The sequence below is a fragment of the Manduca sexta genome, unplaced genomic scaffold (genome assembly GCF_014839805.1).
Source record: "Manduca sexta isolate Smith_Timp_Sample1 unplaced genomic scaffold, JHU_Msex_v1.0 HiC_scaffold_170, whole genome shotgun sequence".
Classification (NCBI taxonomy): Eukaryota; Metazoa; Arthropoda; class Insecta; order Lepidoptera; family Sphingidae; genus Manduca; species Manduca sexta.
Window position 1 is genome coordinate 119 of NW_023592590.1, and position 23677 is coordinate 23795.

The 23677-nt window shown below is 32.3% G+C and overlaps 3 protein-coding genes and 3 pseudogenes across 3 annotated transcripts; 4 read left to right on the top strand and 2 right to left on the bottom strand.

Annotated features, from left to right (window-relative positions):
* Positions 1-432: 432 nt before the first annotated feature.
* On the top strand, positions 433-1971 carry LOC119191615 (beta-ureidopropionase-like). Its single transcript, XM_037445501.1, is given in 3 exon segments — positions 433-765; positions 768-1106; positions 1109-1971. Coding segments are annotated over 3 exon segments (1158 nt in total). The 5' UTR covers positions 433-707; the 3' UTR covers positions 1870-1971.
* A 1092-nt stretch (positions 1972-3063) lies between these two features.
* LOC119191611 lies at positions 3064-4062 on the bottom strand (annotated as a pseudogene).
* Positions 4063-5121: 1059 nt separating this feature from the next.
* On the top strand, positions 5122-9067 carry LOC119191613 (annotated as a pseudogene).
* A 545-nt stretch (positions 9068-9612) lies between these two features.
* Positions 9613-16912, top strand: LOC119191612 (putative elongator complex protein 1). Its single transcript, XM_037445499.1, is given in 9 exon segments — positions 9613-10048; positions 11470-11692; positions 12180-14260; positions 14263-14630; positions 14735-14901; positions 15690-15909; positions 16061-16265; positions 16440-16590; positions 16803-16912. Coding segments are annotated over 9 exon segments (3819 nt in total). The 5' UTR covers positions 9613-9709; the 3' UTR covers positions 16868-16912.
* Positions 16759-19628, bottom strand: LOC119191614 (leucine-rich repeat protein 1-like). The gene is made up of 4 exons (XM_037445500.1): positions 18946-19628; positions 18710-18797; positions 17778-17932; positions 16759-17368 (listed from the first exon to the last, which is right to left on the bottom strand). The coding sequence occupies exons 1-4, from the start codon at positions 19518-19520 to the stop codon at positions 16954-16956; spliced, it is 1233 nt and encodes a 410-aa protein (XP_037301397.1). The 5' UTR covers positions 19521-19628; the 3' UTR covers positions 16759-16953.
* A 1483-nt stretch (positions 19629-21111) lies between these two features.
* LOC119191616 lies at positions 21112-23597 on the top strand (annotated as a pseudogene).
* The last annotated feature ends 80 nt before the right edge of the window (positions 23598-23677 follow it).

Genomic DNA, 23677 nt, shown 5'->3' on the forward strand with positions numbered 1-23677 from the left:
GATACGAACTATAATTAGATAGATCAGATAGTGGATAATATTCCGAATATCATTAATATTTTTCAATAAAAATATTTCTTTTTCAGTTACATATTTGAATCGTCAATAGATAGTAAATTATCATCACCACTTAACGAAAAACGTCGATCGTGGCGCGCATGTTAGAGAAAACGAGATATTAATCGACATCGACAATTTGTACTACTCGTTCTTGAAATATGTCGTGACGAGCATGCTAGGCCGGCTGTAAAGGATGGTAAAGGAACTATTATTCGTTGTGAACTGACAAACTCAAATCGTTCATTCGTTCCATGTTTATGACTAGAAAATTTCTACTTTAAAACAGAATATCGGGAAGGTCATAAGAAAGAAATGATTGTTTTGTATTTTTTCGCTTTCAGTTAAATTTAAACATCCAAAAATTTTCCTTTCCTATAAATCAGCATTGAATTAAGAATAATGTTAGCAGATAACATTGAGTTATCAGTTATTCACTTATGTATTCTTATGATAACACTTGACATTGTTTTAAAATATAAATATAACTACAACCAAAGCTATGTCGGTAGGTAGGTATACACATTTAAACGTAATTTATTTTAGTCAGTACAGTGTTAGTTAGTTTAGTTTAGTCAGTACAGTTTATTGGTCTCTGGTGTACACACAGTGAGCGACTAATATAGCGCGTGTCTAATAAAATTTAAATAATGGCAGCCACAAATGAAATTGATAGTTTAGACAAACTGATTTCAAGTACATTAACTGGAAAGAACTAGAAGAATACAATAGAATTCACTATGGAAGAACGGATCATCATGAGTTACAGATTACAAAGAATACTATCGAACTTGCGAATAACAATAATTTTGAAATCTCAGCATATGACTTTCCAGCAAAATATGAAGAAACTAGAAAATCTCGCATAGTGAAGGTGGGAATTATTCAACATTCCATTGTTTTACCGACTGACAGTAAAATAACGGAACAAAAATCAAGTATTTTTGAAAAAATCGGCGTCATTATTTCGGCCGCTGCCAGTGAAGGGGTCAATATCATTTGCTTGCAAGAAGCTTGGAACATGCCATTTGCTTTCTGCACAAGAGAAAACATCCATGGTGTGAATTTGCAGAACCTGTAAATGGGCCAAGTACTGTCTTTCTAGCTGAACTAGCAACAAAATATTCTATGGTTATTGTTTCACCCATTTTAGAAAGAGACGAAGTTCATGGTGATACAATTTGGAATACAGCTGTTGTGATAAATGAATTTGGAAAAGTCATTGGAAAGCACCGGAAAAACCATATTCCAAGAGTAGGAGATTTTAACGAGTCCACATACTACTTTGAGGGTAATACAGGACACCCAGTGTTTGACACAACATATGGTAAAATAGCAATCAACATCTGCTATGGACGCCACCATCCTCTCAACTGGCTCATGTTTGGCATCAATGGAGCAGAGATAGTATTTAACCCATCAGCCACTGTTGCAGGCCTCAGTGAGCATTTGTGGGGAGTTGAAGCTCGTAATGCAGCTATAGCCAACAGCTATTTCACCTGCGCTATAAACAGAGTGGGTACTGAAGTATTTCCAAATGAATTCACATCTGCAGATGGCAAGCCAGCACACAAAGATTTTGGTCATTTCTATGGGTCAAGCTATGTCACTGCCCCAGATGGTGCAAGAACTCCAAGCCTGTCCAGAGTGAAAGATGGCTTACTGATAGCCCAAATGGATTTAAATCTCTGCCGCCAGATAAAAGACAAGTGGGGTTTTACTATGACACAGAGATTAGATCTGTATGCTAAAAGCTTGCAAAAGGCTGCTGAAATTGATTATGAGCCTCAAGTTGTAAAAAGCCAGTTGTAAAAACATATTTTACATGGTTTTCGGGATAATTTGTTTGAGCACTATTAAGATTATAAATGTTTATTTTCATGTTAATATTAAAAATAAGCTTTATTTTTGATTGTCAGTTTTATTTGTTCTTATATTGAATTTTATGTTTGTTAATTCGTTTTATTATTGTTATATTTTGGTGATTTTTATAAGCTTTTATGTATATGTATAATTTTGTATGTTTATGTACCATGAAGTTTTATTAATAAATAGAATATCCAAAAAACCTTTTTTTGATAACTAGACTGATAACCCCTGGTTATTCTGTGAAAAAAAATCCATGCTGTACTTTGTTGTGTTACAGTATTTCTATGATTGAGGCTATACCTAGCATTATGTAACATTTTTTATTACTATATAATTACAGTACATGTCCAGTAACATTAAAGTGGGTGTGGTTACCCCTAAATATTGTTTTAATGGTAAATAATGTTTTTTCTCATAGCAGCCAACTTGATATTGCATTAAGAGGATCTTTGAGAATATCTATAGATTAGTCAAGTTAAAATATTTATACTCTAACTGTACACACTACGCCCAGAGCCTTGGACATAGACAGAAGAGTGATTATTCTCCAGGCCCTTAGGAAAAAAATATATGGAAAAAACATTTATTTTGATGTGTACCATTCGCCTTATCTTTACATAGCCTTCAAATGACCAGAACAACTTGTTGATTCTATTAAGAGAAAGGAAATAAAACAACAATTATTTATAAAACATTGTGTATCAATGAGAATAATAGAGTGAGCTATACATAAATATAGGGGTTAGAATGGGGTACATGAATGTAACTATTCATGAACAAATTTCCATTGATGACCATGCATTTGACACAATAAATACATGTATGAAGACAGTTTATGATTACACTATTTTTTTAATTCAATTTGCATTATAACTTTCATTTCACTTTGATATAAACCATAGTAATTCTTCCCAAGGTAATTTTTTAATTAATTTCATAAATAAAATATATATAAATACTGTTGTGTTTTAAGTAGAAATTAATAATTATTATTTACTTCAAGTTATGAAATCAATTTATCATTAAAATAGAAAAGAAAGGAGGAATGTTACAGCATGTACCCCAGATCTTTGACTGTAAAATTAATTTATCACTAAGCACTAATACTCTAGACATTCTTTGCGGATGGCAGCACGTTTACGGTGACGGCCTGGAAACGGACTTGATGCTGGCTACAGAGCAACGGGACCCACAAGTTTCACACTGAAGGAAGAACAATCCGGTATCTTTCTGCAGAATGGTGTCTGGAGAACGACATGTGTGACAAGTCACATATTCCTTGATATACCGGCGCAGCACATTCTCTATTTGTTTCTGCTGGAAACGACCTTTAATGATAAGCTGGCTGTTACCGTCAACTGAACCACTAGTACCCAACTCAGCCAGTAAAAAGTCTAATAAATGTTTCGGCTGTCTGTGCAATGTTTTGCAAATTTCTGTAAAGTTTGCAAAGGATGTCTTCTTTGTACCAATTCTGACAACTTGTGGAGGTCTCATGATAAACTTCTGCTTTTTTCCAGACACCATGCTCGGGTTCTTCTCTCGCATGATGTCGAACACACGCTCGAGCAGCTCGTCGTACGTGTAGTCGCGGTCGCTGCCGACCACATACACCGATGCTGGTCATCAGCATTCTCTTGATCCTCTCCTTTTGTATCATCCTCCAATACAAACTCATCGATGTTTTTCTTCTTCTTCTTCTTTCTCGCATTTGTAAAGTCTATATTTAAATCTAAATCATCCACCGCTTCATCCTCCTGTTGCTCTGGCTCTTCCGTAGGCGGTGTCTCCGGTAAAGTATTTTCCAATTCTTCTAAATTAAAGAAAGTCTTCTTTTTCTTCTTTTTTTTCTTGCCGAAATTGTCCAGGTCGAGGTTATCATCCTCGGGCACGTCGACGTCACCTGTCTCCGCGGGCGCCTCCACGCTCGTGCTCTCACCTGTTTCGCCTGCTAGCGCTGCGTCCATGTCAAAACCAGTCTTTTTCTTCTTCTTCTTTTCAACGATGGATCAAATATCATGTCTTCATCCATGTTTTTAGTAAAATTTATTAAAAATTAGTATCTGAAATACAAAAACTTGGTTATAATCCGATCCGACACAATTTGGCTGACGGCTAGTACAATGTTTCCACATATTTTTTAAATTACCCCGAGTATTTATACAAATAAACCCGAAGCGCGGCACAATTCCTGAAAATTAAAAAAGAAATACACCTTATAAAATTTTAGATTTTTCAGTACTGGGAAATATTTTTCAAAAATAATACATATTTTTACCATGCAGTATTTCCTGTAAATCATTATACGCATTATTTCTTTTCATTTTACAATTCTCTTTTATATTACATTAGAACTGTCGGTAAAAAATATGCTATATTAAATAAGAATGGATGAGAAGAGACAGTAAATAGAAATAAATTTTTCGCGCGTTGTGTCAAAAGCCTCTTATAAGTTTATATAAAAAATAAACCAAGTAGCAAGGACTACTTGTATATATTTTATAACCCAATTTTTATAATAATATTCCAAGAAAGAAAATATTTTATTAAAATAACCTCGTTGAAACTGGTACCTAATTTCGCCTTAAAAAAGGCAAAACTTGTAGTAGTGGCAACACTGGATTAATGTCAAAACGTTGCATCAGCTTTTGCTGAATGCCAAAATTATGTTTACCACATATTCGACAGTTTGGTTAATTTTAAAATATATACATTATATTGACCGTTTCATTACGTTAGAAGATTGGAAATACTAAAAGTTTAGATAGTTAAATAAAAAAAAATACGGAGGATTTACGACTTTTATTTCCATATAATATATATTATAATTCTCTTTGATTTACGACATAAAATATTCCACTAAACAAATCATTTATAATATCTGTGGAAATAAAAAGCCGTTTGCACTATGGTTTAGTGATGTCAAATGAATTCGCCGCGTAGGATATGCTTGTTCTTATTCTGAGGAAGGATATAAAAAAAATTGAGACAAACAAAATAACACAGTGCAGATCTATAGAGACTATATTGAATTTATTGTCTAATAATGGCTGATCAGAATATAAAAACGAGTTATTTTTGGCAATTTAATATTTGAATGTTTTTATATTGGTACAACTTTTGAAGATATTGTAAAGCAGACATCTGGCAACAATGCTCTCGTCTATATTCTATTGTTTACTATGATCTAACCTCAAAATTATATTTGTACTGTGTCGATTGTGTCAATATTAAAAAACAATGCATTTAATTAAAGTCCATAGAACATTTTCCAAGATAAAAGGAACTGTAACAAGACCATATTCACATGCTGCTGCCTTAGAACAAAATGAATACACAAGCTCACCTCATTATCCGCCTATTTTGGACATGTCGATTAGGGCTCGAAAATTTCGTGAAAGAGGGACACTTCATAGAAAAATTCAACAAATAAATACTGTAGAAGCAAAACAGATAGCATTAAACATGCCTCGGTATTATGGCTGGAAGTGTGTTATGCTACATGAAAATATAATACCTTACAATGCAATGCCTCTAGTCCAGTGTTACACGAGAACCCACTTTATGCCAATAGAAAAGCTTCCCGAAGCATACAGTGAATTAAACGAGTTAGCGGATGTAGTAGTTCCAGAAATAAAGTCACAAATAGAGGATGCAATAGCAATAGAAAGTTCAGGCATACAGTAAGTATTTATATATTTTTTTCAATGCCTCAAATAATTAAAGATATTCACTGAGTTCTGTCTCTACATAGATTTGTGAATGGTGTAGTTAATATTGTAATAATTAAATTATTAATTAAGCTAATTCTCTAAATTCATATTGTAGTAATATGTTGTTACTCTAAGATAGCTGGACAGGATTGTTTATATCCCTGGGAAATTATTGTAACTTATATAATACAAAAACAAAGCATTATGTTACATGATATATTAAATGACATGTCATTTCAGGAGAAATTACACAATCACTCCAGGAATGTCTGAAGCAGCACAAAAGGAAGATGCATTGGCTAAATCCATTGTGAAACAAATCAACAGGATTATAACAAATAACTTAACAGACAAAGTGGCCCACATTCTGTCAACTCAGGTTGTGTTCAAATCTGATTATGTATTTCAATTATTTCAAACCTAGTGTTACAAAATCAAATAAATTCATGATAAACAGTAATCATTTCAAAAATGTTAAGCCAGATACCATGTGGAAGTAATAACAATTCAAAGCCTATATTTCCTGATCATGTCATGTTGGTAATATTCAATACTAGCTTTTGCCCGCGGCTCCGCCCGCGTTATAAAGTTTTTCAGACTAAAGTTTTCCGTTATAAAAGTAGTAGTTTCCCGGGAGCCTATGTTCTTCCCAGGGTCTCAAACTGTCTCCATACTAAATTTCATCTTAATACGTTGGGTAGTTTTTTAATTTAACACGTTCAGGCAGACAGATGCAGCGGGAGACTTTGTTTTATAATATATTTTTTAGAACTTTTTAAGTGAAACAATCCCGTCATACATTATTGTTGCATAACTTTAACCGTTAACGCAGCGCAGGTAACGGAAGCTCTCAAAACTCATAATTTTCCCCGTTTTTGCAACATGTTTCATTACTGCTCCGCTCCTATCGGTCATAGCGTGATGATATATAACTTTGAGCACTCCACAAACATAGGACTAATCAACACAAAAATAATTTTTCAGTTCGAATCGGTAGTTCCTGAGATTAGCCATTACTGCTCCGCTCCTATTGAATATAGCGTGATGATATATAGCCTATAGCACTCCATGAATAAAGGGCTATCCAACGCAAAAAGAATTTTTCAGTTTGGACCGGTAGTTCCTGAGATTAGCCATTACTGCTCCGCTCCTATTGGGTATAGCGTGATGATATATAGCCTATAGCACTCCACGAACAAAGGGCTATCTAACGCAAAAAGAATTTTTCAGTTTGGACCGGTAGTTCCTGAGATTAGCCATTACTGCCCCGCTCCTATTGAGTATAGCGTGATGATATATAGCCTATAGCACTCCACGAACAAAGGGCTATCTAACACAAAAAGAATTTTTCAGTTTGGACCGGTAGTTCCTGAGATTAGCCATTACTGCTCCGCTCCTAGTTGGTCATAGCGTGATGATATATAACTTAGTGCACTCCAAAACAAAGGGCTATCCAACGTAAAAAGAATTTTTCGGTTTGGACTGGTAGTTCCTGAGATTAGCACGTTCAAACAAACAAACAAACAAACTCTTCAGCTTTATATAATAGTATAGATTATATAATATGATAAATATTTTATTGACAATTTAAATTATATAAAACATGTATTTTAATGTATGTCTCTCTCAGTGGTTATAAAGCTTTTATAGCTTAATTTTAATCTATGTACAAAAATATTGATTTTACCTATAAAACTCATTTTGAATCAAACAATTGTAGGTGGATTATGATCCAAGACATGAAGCATTTTGGTTTGTGGGTGGTGTTGATATACCACGAAAGGTAATCAAATGGAGACAACAGTACAATTGGTCGAAGGGCAGGCTTTTGAAAATATTGATAGACCTGTACAATATTTAGGTAAATGGTTTTTATTTGCTTGAGTTGTGATATATTTTAGAATTGTCAACACATCTATATATTTTGTGATAAGGGTGTTATACCAATAATTATTAAAGTTAATTAAATTATTTTTATTCCATCAGGTTCACCATTTTTAGCAGTCAGAAGTCGACTGCCACTAAAACAACACCTAGTACCCCACAGCGAAGCAGAAAATCCAGACTTTAAAGTACAAAAATTTTCTTATGCGCCTATCACTGTGGGTTACAGGGAGCATTACAGACATGGAGCTAACATGCCAGGTATATTTACAAACTTTTTAGTTAATTAACCTGATCTCATGGTCATAAAAATAAATATTAATAAAAACTAATGGTTGTCCATTGGTCAAATTTTATATATTTGTAACACATATTGACCATTCATTTAATTTTTCTGCTCTCCTCTATATGAACTTTAACTATGCCAAATTTCACATTCTTCTGTGTGTTTATAATAGGAGTTTTTTCTTCATGTATTAATATAAAAAAATCGCAATGGTAATAATATGTGCATTAACCACTATATCCCTGGATGGGCTTACTAAATAGGTATAATAAATTTCTGGCATATTGCAGTGAAGAGATATTGAAATACCGTGTAAAAATATGAGTGAAATACCAAAATTTTTAACCCATTTACTAAGTATTAAACATTAAAATAAGTTAGATAATTTATTTTTTCACAAATATTTCAGGTTTCTGGCCAGGTGATTACGATGAATTTGGCCTCTTATCTGTTCATGGCAGAGGACATATTCTAGCCCGAAAACAATCTTATGGACCTGAAGATAATTTGGGAGCTTTGCATTGTCAAGCAATGAAGTCCAGTTTTGGTTGGTTGCTAGCCCAGGCAAACTATCAAGGCTTCACAACTTACAATGATATAACATATCCTTTAGTAACACAAACTGTTATTACAAATGGACAGCTATGGTCTCTGTATGCTTATCAGTTAAATACTATTGTAATGCATAATGAGCAAATGCATCTAAATCCTAAGCATAACATATGCTTTGGCACTACTCCACTTAAGCTGTATGAGACCATTGAAAATGGAAAAGTTAAAGGGTTAAATGAAGATCTCTTAAAAATGTTGGTACAATTTTATTTGAATGCTCCTGAAGAAAGAGAACATGAAATGAAACCATATCTTGGTAAAGAGATGAAGGTTATTGCTGATATTGAAGATGATAACAAGAGAGAGTGGCTTGAATCAACATTTAAACATTTAGCTTCAAACAGACCCAGACACAACTTGTTGCCTGAAACATACCTTTGGGAACAAATCTACAAAATTGAACATAACACAAGATTCTTTGAAGCCAAAAGAAGGCCTTTTGAATGCGGATTAATCCATTCAAAAGAAGGTTGGACGAACATCTGCCACCTTATATTCCAAAAGCGTTGCGAGCTTTTCCTAAGAGTAAAAAGAAATTTGAGAAAACTTATTATCCAAAAGTCTAACTTTATTTATAAGAAACCATTGATTTGTAGTGATCTAGTTATTGTTATTAATATGTTTAGTAATAAAATATCTTAACGTATGTTTTATTTATCATTATTAAGTGTTTTATCCCTATATTCTTTATGTTATAATACAAGACTCAATTTCGAGATTAAAAGTAATGAATAATTTTGTTATATAAAAAAACCTCAAGGAATGTTGTAATAAAAAAATTCAATTGGTTTAGATTATTCATTTCTTTTTATTGGTACAATAATTTTTTGGAATAGTTGAAGATAATATAATTCTCATCAATTTATTTAAATAATGCATTTTCGCCATGATTTTTACACTAATAGCTCAAAATGGTAAATAACGTTTGTGGTATTATTTTTGACGAAGTTTTGAAAAGCAAAGAGTTGAAAAAAAGAAATACGTCAAAGCCAGCCGGTGAATTCTTGGGTGAATGCAAAGTGAATATAATCACTACGTTTTAGGTGAATGATGTTTTATTTACAGAAGATAATAAGTTTATGACTAACTTTACAAAAAAGATACACTTTGACTAGCCAGTATAGACGAAAGACTATAGTCTGTCCTATAGACGAATAATAATAAATAAATAAATCGATCGATGTCAAAAAATATGTCAGCCGTCAGGTGTCAATGTCATTTTCTCGTAAAACGTGCATGTGTAAATCTTTGTAAATGTTTATGATTTTTGTATAATTATTTATTAAAAATGAGAAATTTAGAACTTTGCGATGTTGTCGTAAGAGATATTCAAGTTAGTTCTGAGGAAACCCCAGCTTTTTGCCTCGGACATGACGAAGGAAGCTCTTTTAGCGAATTATATGTTTGCACAAATAACCCTAGTCTACATGTTTTTAATGAAAAGGATGAAGTAAAGTGGAATAAAGATGTCTCACATCTCGTTAGTCCTGACAATTGTCCAATGAATGTTACTTTCTTATCACTCCAGAATTCAGTGTGTGTAGGCTTTGAAAATGGTGAATTACTTTCTGTCACGGAAGCGGGGACGGTGTGTGAGGTTGTTGGAGTTTTTGACGTTGGAATACTGGTAAGATCTACAATATTCATGTAAAATTGTACATCATTTGATTTATTCTTATTGTAACACTAATATTAGTTTGTATGCGGTTTTGCCCCCAGAAATCAAATAAAATTAATAGAAATGTATCCACAGACTGCACAATGCGTAAAAAACAATTATAATTTATTTTATAAATTTCACATAGAATATAAGCTGTTAACAGTTCTACATAAAGGAAATTTATAAAATTGTAAAACAATAATTTTTCTTTTGCAATTACTGCACCTTATAAATAATAAAACCTCTAATGGTCCATAAGATCTTTTTATCCCTATAAGCAAGTATTATATTGTTATTAACATGACTCAAGATTCTTCTTATGAGTGTAATAGTCTTATTTTATTTTTTCCAAAAAACCCTTTAGAACATTTAAAGCTAAGGTCTAAAACTACTAATTCTTTTTGGATATCCTAAACATCTTAAATCCTAGATATCTTAAAGTTCTTACCTCCTTAGTTATGAAACCAAAATAAATAATAATAAATTTATTGTGACGTAGGTATTACTCATTATCATCTATATATATAAAAATCAATTGCTGTTCGTTAGTCTCGCTAAAACTCGAGAACGGCTGAACGGATTTATCTTATCTTGGTCTCGAATTATTCGTGTAGGTCTAGGGAAGGTTTAAAAGGTGAGAAAAATTCGAATAATTGCCGGGAAAATCCTCAAAACAGCATTTTTCTATTTCCCATACAAACGTTTTCTAACTAATACGTAGAGTCAAATTGAGCTTTATTGCTATTGTATAAAGTTCACTGTTGTCTAAGCAATGTAGGTGTGTTACTAACATCAAAGCAGTGTGCGTTGGAGCACAGAATATAATAATGTAATGTCGCGTTCTGAAATTTTTGAGCTACTTTTGCATATCTATACTTATACTAAATCTGTAGAGAGGTCAATTCTGAACATGAAATATATTTCCAAAATAACTGGGGGTGATTAGGGATCGATACTGATGCCAAAAATGCAATTAGTAAAATTTTTGTCTGTCTGTCTGTGTAACCGTTATAGAAACAAAAACTACTCGACGGATTTTAACTTAACTTGGTACAATTATTTTCATACTCCTAAGCTGGTTATAGTATACTTTACATCACGCTACAATTAATAGGAGCATAGCAGTGATGGAAAATGTTGGGAAAACGGGAGAAGTTACTCCATTTTTAAGCTTCCGTCATTTCGTGTGCAACCTTAATGGTTAAAAGTTCCTTCGATTTCACCAGGATCCCATCATCAGACCCTGACCGGACAATCGGACCACCTGCATACCACCATAAATTAAAAAAACATCCCGACAAATTGAGCACCTTCTCCATTTTTGAAACCCGAAATCCACGCGGGCGAAGCTGCGGGCGGAAGCTAGTATACATATAATTTAATTCTAGGCAATGGAATGGAGCCCAGATCAAGAGTTGCTCGCAATTGTCACAAAAGAATTAAACATGGTACTACTTTCCTGCACATTTGATCCTGTTAATGAAGTGAACTTGCTAAATGCAGAGTTTGGCGAGAAACAATTCATCACAGTTGGATGGGGAAAGAAAGAGACACAGTTCCATGGGTCTGAAGGAAAACAGGCCGCTAAACTGCAAAGGGAAGTTAGTGCTGGTAAGGAATCATGGGTTTGGGAGGAATGTAAATATGATCAATAAAAATTTAAAGTATTTTTAACCGACTTCAAAAAGGAGGAGGTTCTTAATTTGACTATGTTTTTTTCGTGTGCTTGTTACGCAATTATATATGTTGTCGCACCTTGTTTTCTATGTGTCCATTAAAGACCATTAAAATCATTATGAAAAATAACAGGAGTTGTTTTGGGCTCGGAGTTGACTTCTGTGTTACTACGCAGGAAATTGTTATTGAAGTAAATAAGTGTTTCTATAATTGAAAAACTGTCTGAATAAATAAATATAGAGAGGTGATACTTTACCGATCATCTAAAAAAATAACCAAGTAAATAGTTACACTCCGACATATTTTATATGGAGCTTTTATAAGTAACTGATTAACACAACACATAATAAATATTTAATCTATGTTAAATTAAAATTTTATATTTTGGAATTAATACGTTTTAATAATTATTTTGTTTTAGATCCAAATGCTTCATCAGATAATAAAGTGAAATTAACTTGGAGGGGAGATGGCAGTCTGTATGCAGTAGGTTTTAATGTGGATGGAATCAGAAGATTCAAAGTTTTTGATAGAGAAGGCCGTTTACAATATACAAGTGAAAAGCAACAAGGATTAGAATCAAATTTATCTTGGCGACCCAGTGGCAATGTTATAGCTACAACACAGAAAGTAAATGATAAATACATTTTATCCTTCTTTGAAAAAAATGGATTAAAACATGGAGAGTTTGAAATAACAGTGAATTCTACTACATATGTTAAAAATATAACTTGGAGCCTAGACTCAGAAATATTGACCCTACATTGCAAAGACATTGAAACAAATACACATAAGCTGTTGTTATATACATCAGCTAATTATCATTGGTATTTAAAGCAAACTTTGCTGTTCAACAGTAAGCAAGACATAACTAAAATTATGTGGGACAATGATTTTGATGTTGCTAATAATAAGAAACTTCACATTATTTTGAATGATGGAAGTTATTTGATATATTCCTGGATTTGGACCATAGATCATAGCAAGGGAATTAGTACTGATGATGATGCAGTAGTCGCCGTAATAGATGGTTGTAAACTTTTAGTTACTGGTTTTAGACAAGCAGTGGTACCACCTCCAATGTCATCATTTGAAACTGTGCTCGATGCTTCTGTTAATTCTGTGTGTTTTGCTCCACAAAAATCTCAGAATGGGCTAAGCAGTAACTCATTTTTTGTGTGCACTGTAAATAATAAATTAATATATTACACACAGACACAAAAATTCCCTCTAAAATATGAAATCTCAAAAACAGTACAGTTAAGCAGAAATGACTTTCCATTCCAATACTACAATTGGTATTGGCTGAGTTCAGAACTCATAGTGTGTGTTATGGTGAAAAACAAATCATATTACTTAATTGAGTTTACAATTGATGGTAGCAAAATTACACAAACAGAAACTACTTCTTTGCCATCTTGTGTAACAAGAATAGCATCTAATCCAAAAGATTCAAGTAAATTATTTTTGCTACTTAGCAATGGGGAAATATTACAATACCAGGCTGGTGGGTTTATAGAAGAGCAATATGTATCCTTCAATGTTTCATGCACCAAATTTAATGTATTTATTATAGAGGATGAATTGCATTTTATTGGTCTTACCCATAAAGGTAATCTATACATTGGCAACAGAATGATAATGAACAATGTGAGCTCTTTCTTCATTCATACAGACTTTTTACTTCTCACAACATTGCAACATGTGCTCTTGTGTGTAAAACTGACACCACATGGACTCAATGCAATCAGTGAATATCAAAAATCTGAATCTAATTTGGTTTATAAGAGAAAGATTGAGAGAGGTACTAAATTAGTAATAGTAGTGCCAAATGATACAAGAACAGTGTTTCAAATGCCCCGAGGCAATTTGGAGTCTATACAGCCAAGACCTTTGTCCCTGAAAATTATTGGCCAATGCCTTGATGCTCTTAAATACCATGAAGCATTTGATTTGATGAGAAAACAAAGAATCAACTTAAATCTGATATATGATCACGACCCTGAAAAATTTATTACCAACATTGATGTATTTCTGGATTCAATTGAAAATAATTCTTGGTTGAATCTCTTTCTATCAGACTTAGAAAATTTTGATGTGACTCAAACAATGTATTCAAGTAATTATGAAACCAGAGAAGTTAACAAAGAAATAAAGATAAAAGTAATAAAAATATGTGATGCAATTACAGAACAGTTAAGAAAAAGAGCAGATAGAGCTGGAAGAATACTACCAATAATCACAACTTATGTTAAAAAAAATACTGTTGAAGATTTGGAAAAAGCTTTAACGATTATTAAAGACCTTAAATTAAAAGAAACAAATGGAAAAAAACTACCTGTAGGATCAGATGAAGCTCTTAAATACTTGCTTTACATGGTTGATGTTAACCATCTATTTGATGTTGCACTTGGCATGTATGATTTTGACTTAGTTTTGTTAGTGGCTAATAAATCACAAAAGGATCCTAAAGAATACATACCTATGCTCAATGAATTGAATGCGAGATGGATGAGAACTTCAAATGTTTTTCTATAAACAAACATTTAAAAAGATTTGATAAAGCAGTTGAATCTCTTGTGCAATGTGGTCCTAGTCGACATGAAGAATTAAAGACTTTTGTAAAATATCATAGTCTCTATGGAGAAGCATTGGCTTTACTTTCAATTGATGATAAAATATATAAACAAATATCTGAAGATTATGGCCTTTATTTGAAATTGAAGAAGCATTTTACTAAAGCTGGAATTATTTACGAAAGGGCAAACAATATTGACAAAGCTATAGAATGTTATAAAGATGCCTTAGAATGGGAGCTGGCTTTAAAATTGGCTTCTAATTGGGCAGAAGACCAGTTTAAAACTTTGTGTTGGTAAGTAAGATATCATTATAAAAAAAAGACTTTTTTCTTCCAAGCTGTATATTTTTTCATTTCTGTTTTATCCAATACATACATATTTTATATAATATGTTTAGGTATTTCATAAACGGATTGAAGAATGAAAAGCGCCACAATGAAGCACTATCTATTTTGGAACAATACTATTCTGATCCTGATGGAACCATCTCATATGCTGTGGAGTGTGGACACTACAAGACAGCATTACGGCTATGTTCACAGTACTCAAAACCAAATTTGAGAGGTACTTTTACTATGTATGTTTGATTGAAGACATCTATTAACAATGTCTTATGACATACAGCCTTTTTCCTTTACTATTATATTATTATACTAAGAAAAGTTCTCGTCCAACAAGTAAATTATCCCTCGTAGTTTAGATTCACCATTTAATGCCATTTTAAATAAACGATCCCAATCGTTTTTTTCCGATCTATCTTAAAAATGGCCCAATTAAGTTTTTTTGTCAAATGAGTTATTTTAATAGGGGACCGTCCTGTGTTTGATTTTGTTCATTATTCTATATGTAATGGTTAATAAAACGAAAAAGAAACGCTATTGCGAAAACTGCATTAAAATTGGTTAAAAAATGAGCCAGTAATTCATATTTCAAATATTACTATGTGCCAAAGGGGGCGCGAAGTCGGGATATCGCTTCATCCCTTTCTTTCGCACGCGTCGTAATGCCCGATGACGTCACACGTGGGTATTGCGCCTCTTTTCTGTTTTTCGTTACTCACCCCATCTACCGAAATTCAATTCACCCTTTGAATATTGTTTAGGTCACGTCACCTCACGAATTTAATGCCTGATACAAAGACATCAATTTAAGTAAACATAGTTACCTAAACAGCTTGTAATATTTAGAATTAGGCATAGAATAATTGAATAAGTATTAGTGATATCTTTTTTAGAATAGGAGCCGTAATTTAGAGTTTGGAACAATCAAATAAGATAATAATCAATTTCTTATTTTTTGCAATACTTACTACTATAGATTAATTTAAAGTTTAACATTAAATTAATTTTCAGATGAATTACTTACTCCGACATTACTGGAAGACTTCAAAAATATGACAGACTTAATAGAAACGAATTGGTGCACCTTCATACGTCACAGAGATCGGCTTGAAGTTGTGAGAGCGAATAAAATAAAAAATCCAATTGATGTTTACGACTTCTATGTGAATAAGGACAGTGATTTATATTCGGATGCGGGTAGCACATTGGCGTCTTCATCAAGAGGTTCAAGGTAAAGATTTCCGGTTAAACAAGACCAAATAGTGTGTTAACCATGGTCCATTTCATTAGGCAATATTTAAGCAGTATAGTTCTGGATGCAAATCCAATTCATAACAAGCTGACAATTAAATCCGTTTTATATTATATTTTGATTGTTTCAGTCGTTCGTACCGTTCAAGCAAAAATAGAAGGAAACATGAGCGTAAAGTAGCATCACTCAAGGAAGGATCACAATATGAAGATGTAGCTTTAATAATGGCGTTACACAGCCATGTCACTGCTTCCTTTGAGTTAAGACTACAAGTAAAAGAGATTGTAACAGTATTGAGTTGTCTGAATAAGGATAAGGAAGCTCATATATTGCAGGTATATATTACAGTATGATTTCGAGATGATTAAATTATGGTTAACAATTTTTGATAACAAAAGTAATGTTACTGTCTTGAAAATATATATCAAATTTATTAAAGTAATACAAAAGAATATATTATGGTATTTCTTGTGTAAGCTAGAACACATGTATAATCATTTTTATTTCAGTCATCACTCGAAAAACTACTCAAAGAAATGAAAGACAGTTTTAAAGATATTTGGACAAATGAACTAGTGATAGAGTCCACTAATGCATTTATTACTGCACAAGATGTTCCAGAAGGTGTCAGTTTTATTCCACAAGGCATAGCTTCATTAGGTTTGTATAGACATATACTATTCTTATAGCGATCCAATGCTAAATTTGACCAATCGGAATGTTTTTTGATGGATTTCTGATTCTCAGGATCGGAAAGATGAATAAAATTAGGATTGTTTATCATAAGTTATTTGAAAATGGCTGTAAGTCATTGGAATAAAATATTCATAAATATCATATGTTTTATTCAAATACATTTATTTTTCTTTCAGAACCACACATAAGAATAGCTCCAGTCATTCACGAAATCAATTGGAAACTAGATGGCCTAAAATAATTATATTATGCTTGTTAACTTAATAAATAAACGTTTTAAACAATTTTTTGTCTTTTATAAAATCACAAAAAATATAAATAAGACAATCATTTACTAAAACATTTAGGTGAACAAAAGTAGCATTCGAAATTGACTACACTATTCCAATTATTATTGAATACAACAGTTCGAAAATAGTCTTTTAGTTCAAATTCCTTCTTGACATAAAATAAATCACTAACTACTGGTGCACCACACACACACATATTTGCATTGTCTAAGAAATCCACTAGTGTCCATGGTATAATATTTGAGGCATAATATAATTTGTTTTTTAATACTATCTTACCAGCTATATGAACTAAGCTACCAATATAAAAGTTCCATGGTGTATGATTGTTTGTCATAATCATTTCTTTCTTGTGATGAAATTTATTTGATGATAGGTCTATGTATTCCAAACGGCACTGCATTAGACTGCATGGTAATGACTCCAGTTCGTTTTGTGAGACCGTTACATACCTGTACAGAAATAAATTATTATTAATAGGGGTACCTAGAAAAAACAAATATGTATGAAGAATATTGTTAAACACTCCTTTTACAGTAAACATTATATTAGCAAAAATAACTTCATAATACAATTTTTAGAAATTTTTTGACAACATCCAACCAGAGAGAATAATAGAATAGCCTGACCGCACAACCCGTATACTTCCGGAAACACTTGATGTCATTGACTAGGATAGCGGTGCGTAACAATATGTTTAAAATATATTAAATTTAAACACAGAATGAATAGCTATAATCTAGATTGAACTATGCATAACTATAATTAAAATGAGATGTAGGGTTACAATATGCTATATAATATTACCTTCAATGTTTTTAAATTAGTTTGGAAGAGAAACCATAAAAACTGTTTAATTACCTCAAACTACTGATACGTCCCAGAGTAGCAGGCAATTTGTCCATCAAATTGTTATCTACCTTCAAAGTGACTAATTTCTGTAACTTCCAAATTGCTTTAGGAAGATGTCCTAATCTATTTCCACTTAGGTCCAATAATTTCAATGTTTTAATTATCTGAAAGAAATTGTTTAGGGTATATTATTGCATCACATTAAATATAAGGTGCATGATTCTGAACAATAATAATATAAAATATATTTTTAAAATAAAAGGGACAATGGTGTATTTACATCAGGCTGACTGGATTACATCATATATCTATGAGAACAAATAGACTCCCCTAAACTATTTCCTCTGTTAATTAAAATGCAGTTTGTAAACTTTATTCCTTAGTAAAACCTTTTTTTTACACAGCATAGTAACTCCATTGTTCTTGATGGTAAGGTCGAGATAGGATGGTCAATGACAACAGATGTTTATCCCTCCCCAGGCAACATGGTTATGCCAGCCTGGCAAACTAGATATACACAGTCATCCTGGAATGTGACACTTACATAAGTCACTATAATGGATTGTGTAATAAGGTTTCTATCCAAGCTATTTCTTGTATCCTACCAATGGCCGAGTTTAGGGATAAAAAACTTTTAAAAAATGTGGAATTAGTAGACACAGAATATTATTGGTCATTGGTAGTACCAGAGATGAGGTTCAACAAATTGTGGGGTTGGTCACCTGTATTACATTAAAATACAGCACAATTGATAGATGATTTTATAAACATTCCTGCAGGGAAATTGGTAGTCGGTCAATAGGTGCGGACAAAACCAAAGACAAAAAACCCTATGGGCTCCATATATGCAAGAAGCATAAGAGAGTACACACAAAGCCCTGCTTTAGTTCAATACCTCCTTAATTAAAACACTAAATATATGTATTACAAATTCAAATTACTTGGGGTCCAAGCAGCCATCTCCAATCGACGTCTCCTTTTACACCAAGTAGATTATTGGCCATGTGCAGCTCACAAAGAGTTTGCATTCTCCTGGAAATTTCAATGGTCATATATTATGGACCTAAAGAACTAATTTAGCGTAAAATCTGGATTTTTAAACACATAGTTTAATATACATACACTTTATAGATTGCACACACTTAATAACGTTGTCAGAAAAAACATAATTTTAAACTTACCAAACTCTGGAGGCAATTTTTCAATTTCATTATTACTTAAATCAAGTACAACAAGCTGCTTTAAAAGTAATATCTCCCTTCTAAAGTTACACAGTTTCAAACCACTTATGTAAAGAGTTTCTAAAGTCCTTGGCAAGCCATTTGTTGGGAATTCACTTCTGTCATGGATTATAAGTTTCTTTGGAGCATTATCCTTCGCTGTGACGCTTAGATTACACAGTGAAGAAATCTTTAAATTTTTTGTATCTCCAACAATACATGATTTCAATAATTTCATGAAACATTTTAATTGTAAAACTTCACTTTTTATGCATAGATCGTGTGGTGGCTCTTCGAATCTTATTGTTGCTTTACCCTCATTGATACACTTCACAAACACTTGTTTTATAGCTTTTATACGATACTTTACCCCAGATTTGTTGACAGAAGAAAAATGTATTATGAAATATTCCGTCTCACATTTAGGTTCTTTTCCTAGAGCTAATGTGGATTTCAGATGCTTTCCATTAGACCTAATATTTAAGTTATTGTGTAACCGGTTTATCACTTCGACTAGACACTGCAGTTTCATTTTTGGAAACAATCTTTATTTCATTTATTTATTTCATGGACCCGCCAAAATATGCCAATTGCCAAAACAACCGGTGAATGGAATGAATGGGATTGACTCATTGGATTGACTGTTGACATTTGACATTTACTTTTTAATTATTCGTCAGCACAGTCCTTCGACCATACTGCTTAGTTTTACGTATGCCTTTTCTTTATAGACTTTTTTATTTAATTTTATTTAATTGTAATAATGCTTTGTTACTTATAATTTGAATTGTCGTTTGCATCTATAATTGTATAAGTAGCATTTGATCAAAAAGCTGTTGTAATCTATGCTATTGTTAAGGTTTGATGGTGTTACTTAGTTGATGCAACTTTAATAATAAAATAAAATAAAAATAAAATAGACAAGTCCCTCTATTTTGTATTGGGATTCTGTCAAGATAGTATCTGGAGGTACCAAAGATAATTATTCTTATATAGAAATATGCGGAGTGTAATATTCAAAACGAATGTAATAAGTCCGGCCATTGATTTTAAAAATTCTAAAATCGATATTTTGTCTCCGCTGGATAATAAAAAATAATATGGCAGAAATGCTTATTTTGTTCCGATGATAGTTATTTTTTACCACGACAACATTGTCCATATCTGTCCATTGTTCTAGGGATGTCGCGACTACATAAAATACCGATACATTTTATATGTAAGTACCAGAATATTTTTCTTTGGATATGAAAAACAAAACAATATTCGCAGCACACAAATATAATAGTCTAGAATATTTTTACATTTCTTATTTTCTTTTCATCTGAACTGTTCTTTATCTGAAAATCAATTTTTCACCTACCAAAAACAACACACACATACACACACATCACGCATTTATCCCCGAAAGGGTATGCAGAGGCGCAACCAGGGCTCTCCCTTTTCGCAAAATGTGTTCCGTCACATGATATGAGTAGGGGGGCGAGCTTATAGCCATATCGGGCACAAAATCCAAGACTCCAGCTGATACTGAGTAGAAAAACTCAAATATCACTTTGCCCGACCCGGGATTCGGACTCAGGACCTCAGAGCGCTATCGCATGCAGTATAACTATGCCACCAAGGCAGTTACCAAAAACAAAAATATTATTATTAAATATGGGTAGGCATCATGATTTTCTTTAAAGTCTCGTTATAATATGGTCATAATCAATGAGCAGAAGTAGTTCTAGTAGTGTTGACGAGAAAGAATTACTGGATAATATTTATATCGATATATGGATCTTAGGGCTGTTACATCCCTACATTGTTCGAATCGTTGTGAATGTCCTATCTTCGTGTTTCCGTAAATAACAGTAAAACAAACATTATTGATTTAACTAACTAATTAATCAATAATATATAATCCAGAAACTCCACAATTTTAAATAAATAAACTTATATCACTCACTAAAATATTTGTGTACTGCGGCTATTTTTTAGATACAATAAATAATTAAGCTTTTCTTTTGCTTGTAAAAGGTAGGTTTATTGATAATTTTACAAGGATAGGTGAACACAGTGATTAAATTTAAAATCTTGTAATAACCCCTGAATATTTGTGTTTTGTTGCGTATTGTTAGAAAATGGCTGCGCTTGTGGTACAATCCCGTTTTGCCGGCCTCAAAATAGAGGATGATGACTACCCTCACCCCCATCCCCAGTCATCATCCGGCGATAGCCAGAAAACGAAAAGAATAAAACGAACACTGCCAAAAAAATAGAACCTTCGAAAAAAACTAAGAATAATGGCAACAATAATAAATCTCAGGTAAGTTGCATAAATATCTTTTTAAATATTTTAATTATTGAACGAGTAATGTGCTAATTTAAATATAAAATAAAAACATTTTGTATTCTTTGATATTCATCACCATGAGTTCGTTTTAGTGATAGTATTGTATAATATATTCATTTAACAGTTGCAGATTCGATTAATAAGCAACATACTATAAATATTTACAGGGTGCTGCAAAGAAAAAAAAGACGAAGCAAGGACAAGCATCAGATAATCAATGGGAAATGTGGAAACAAAAGGATGAGGAACTTGTTGATGGTAACTTTGAATGTGAACTCCAACAGGTGACTACCACTTCTAAATAATATTAGTTTGTCTAATTAGAATCATATTATTTGAATTAATATTATATATATTATGTGTGTAAGAATATATACAAATATATAAGAATAGCTGTCATTTTTTTTTATCAAATTTGTGATTTAAAAAAATATAGAAAAGTATTTTTTTAAATTATATTCATTTTATTAATTATTACTTTAGTGTGTAAATGTTCCAGATGCTATCAAGACAATGCCAATATAAGGATATTTAAAAACTACCCTAATAGACATGAAATAAAGTCTATTTTTTATTATTACTAATTATTAAAATAATTTTATAATTTTAATCAACTATCTCTTACTACCTTAAGGTTTTATTTTATTTAATAATTTAGCTTTTCTGTGAATTGTATATTGTATATCAGCATAATCACACCTTTTATTCTGAGGTAGTAAGCCCAATATATATCATGTGTATGCCATCGCATGATGTGACAATAGCAACTTATGCCCATATTGGGCAATACTTTCAGAGATATTGCCTAACCATGGATTTATTGAACTGAGACAGTTCTAAATGCTTAAAAACATGATTATTTATATATATATATATAAAAATGAATCCCTAATTCCTTGGTCACATCAGCACGCGTGAACGGCTGGACTGATTTCACTATTTTTTGTTGTTGTGTTTGTTATTGTCAGGAGAAGGTCCTTATGAAAGAAAAAATTAAAAATTTGGCCAATTAAAAATTTAAGAAAACTTAACAAAATATTAATTTTATATAACTGTCAATTGTTGTGTCTTTGAAATAGCCGACAGAATGCCTTCTGCAATTTTGTAGTTAAGACTTACTTACTTAATGTTTGTCGGGTCAACTAGTTTTAATTTAAGCCTTGTATTATACACTACACACTGCTGAACACGAGCCTCCTCTTCTACAGAGCGTTTTAGGCTTTAGTCCACCATGCCAAATTAATGTAGGTTGGCAAATTTCACATACCTTGAAAATTCTTTTTGGCCAATTCTCAGGAATGTAGCTTTCCTCATGCTATCTTTCATTGTAAAGTAAATGATAATTGATAAACAATACAGTACCCTAGGTTTTGAACATTTCTACATCTGCCTCGGCAGACCCTTCCGTTCCCAACTATTATGTATGTATGTTACCGGCTATTATGCACTCTTAAAAATATTAGTAAAATCATAACTTGTTTCTAGGCAATACTTTTATCAAAACTGGATTATGAAGAAAAAAAGGATGTTTATAAACAATTGAAGAAAGAAGCAGATACTGAAAAGAAAATGAGTGAGAACACTCGTACAAATAATAAAAAGCAGAAAAAGAAAAATGTGATGAGTCTTGAACAGTTCAATGATATGATGAACAATGGGGATGAAAATAAAGGTAACAATTATCAGCTAATATTTAAACAGCAAAATTTATTGCCTTAGTAGATTGAGATGTTGGTTTAGGATATTTTATTTGTGCCGATTTGTTTAAAAAAAATGTACTGGACTATTTTCTCACAGAAAGAAATGACTGCCAAAATTTTTACCATTTGCACTACATTCTTCCATATTGTAGCTACAACTGAAGAAGAAACAACCACCACAGATGAGATTAAGATTCCTGATAAGGACACAGAATTTTTCGAAAGAGTTAAAGATGAAACGAAGCATGAGCTATTGAAAGACAAAATAAACGATAGGGTGCGCAACAGCCAAGCGCCATCTGATGCATTCATCACCAGAGTACAGTTTGCCTACATGTTAGAAAAGAAAAATGAGGAAATAGCAGCATTGCAAGAGGAGGTGTCTAGTTTAAAGCAGGAACTGCGTACAGTCAAGTCAAGAAATAAAAAGTTGTGTGGCATACTTGGGCAGGGTGAAAGTGAGTGTTTGTTATTATTTTCAGAATTTTTATGTGTTTCTACCTTTTATACTAATTCGTATTCTATTTCTCCGGTAAATACGACTTTACAGAAATACCTTACTTATCTATAATGGGCTCTGGGTTTACTTCTTACTCATATAAATATTATTGTTTGTGAAAATTTTTGGATGTTTGAATATTTGATAGAAAA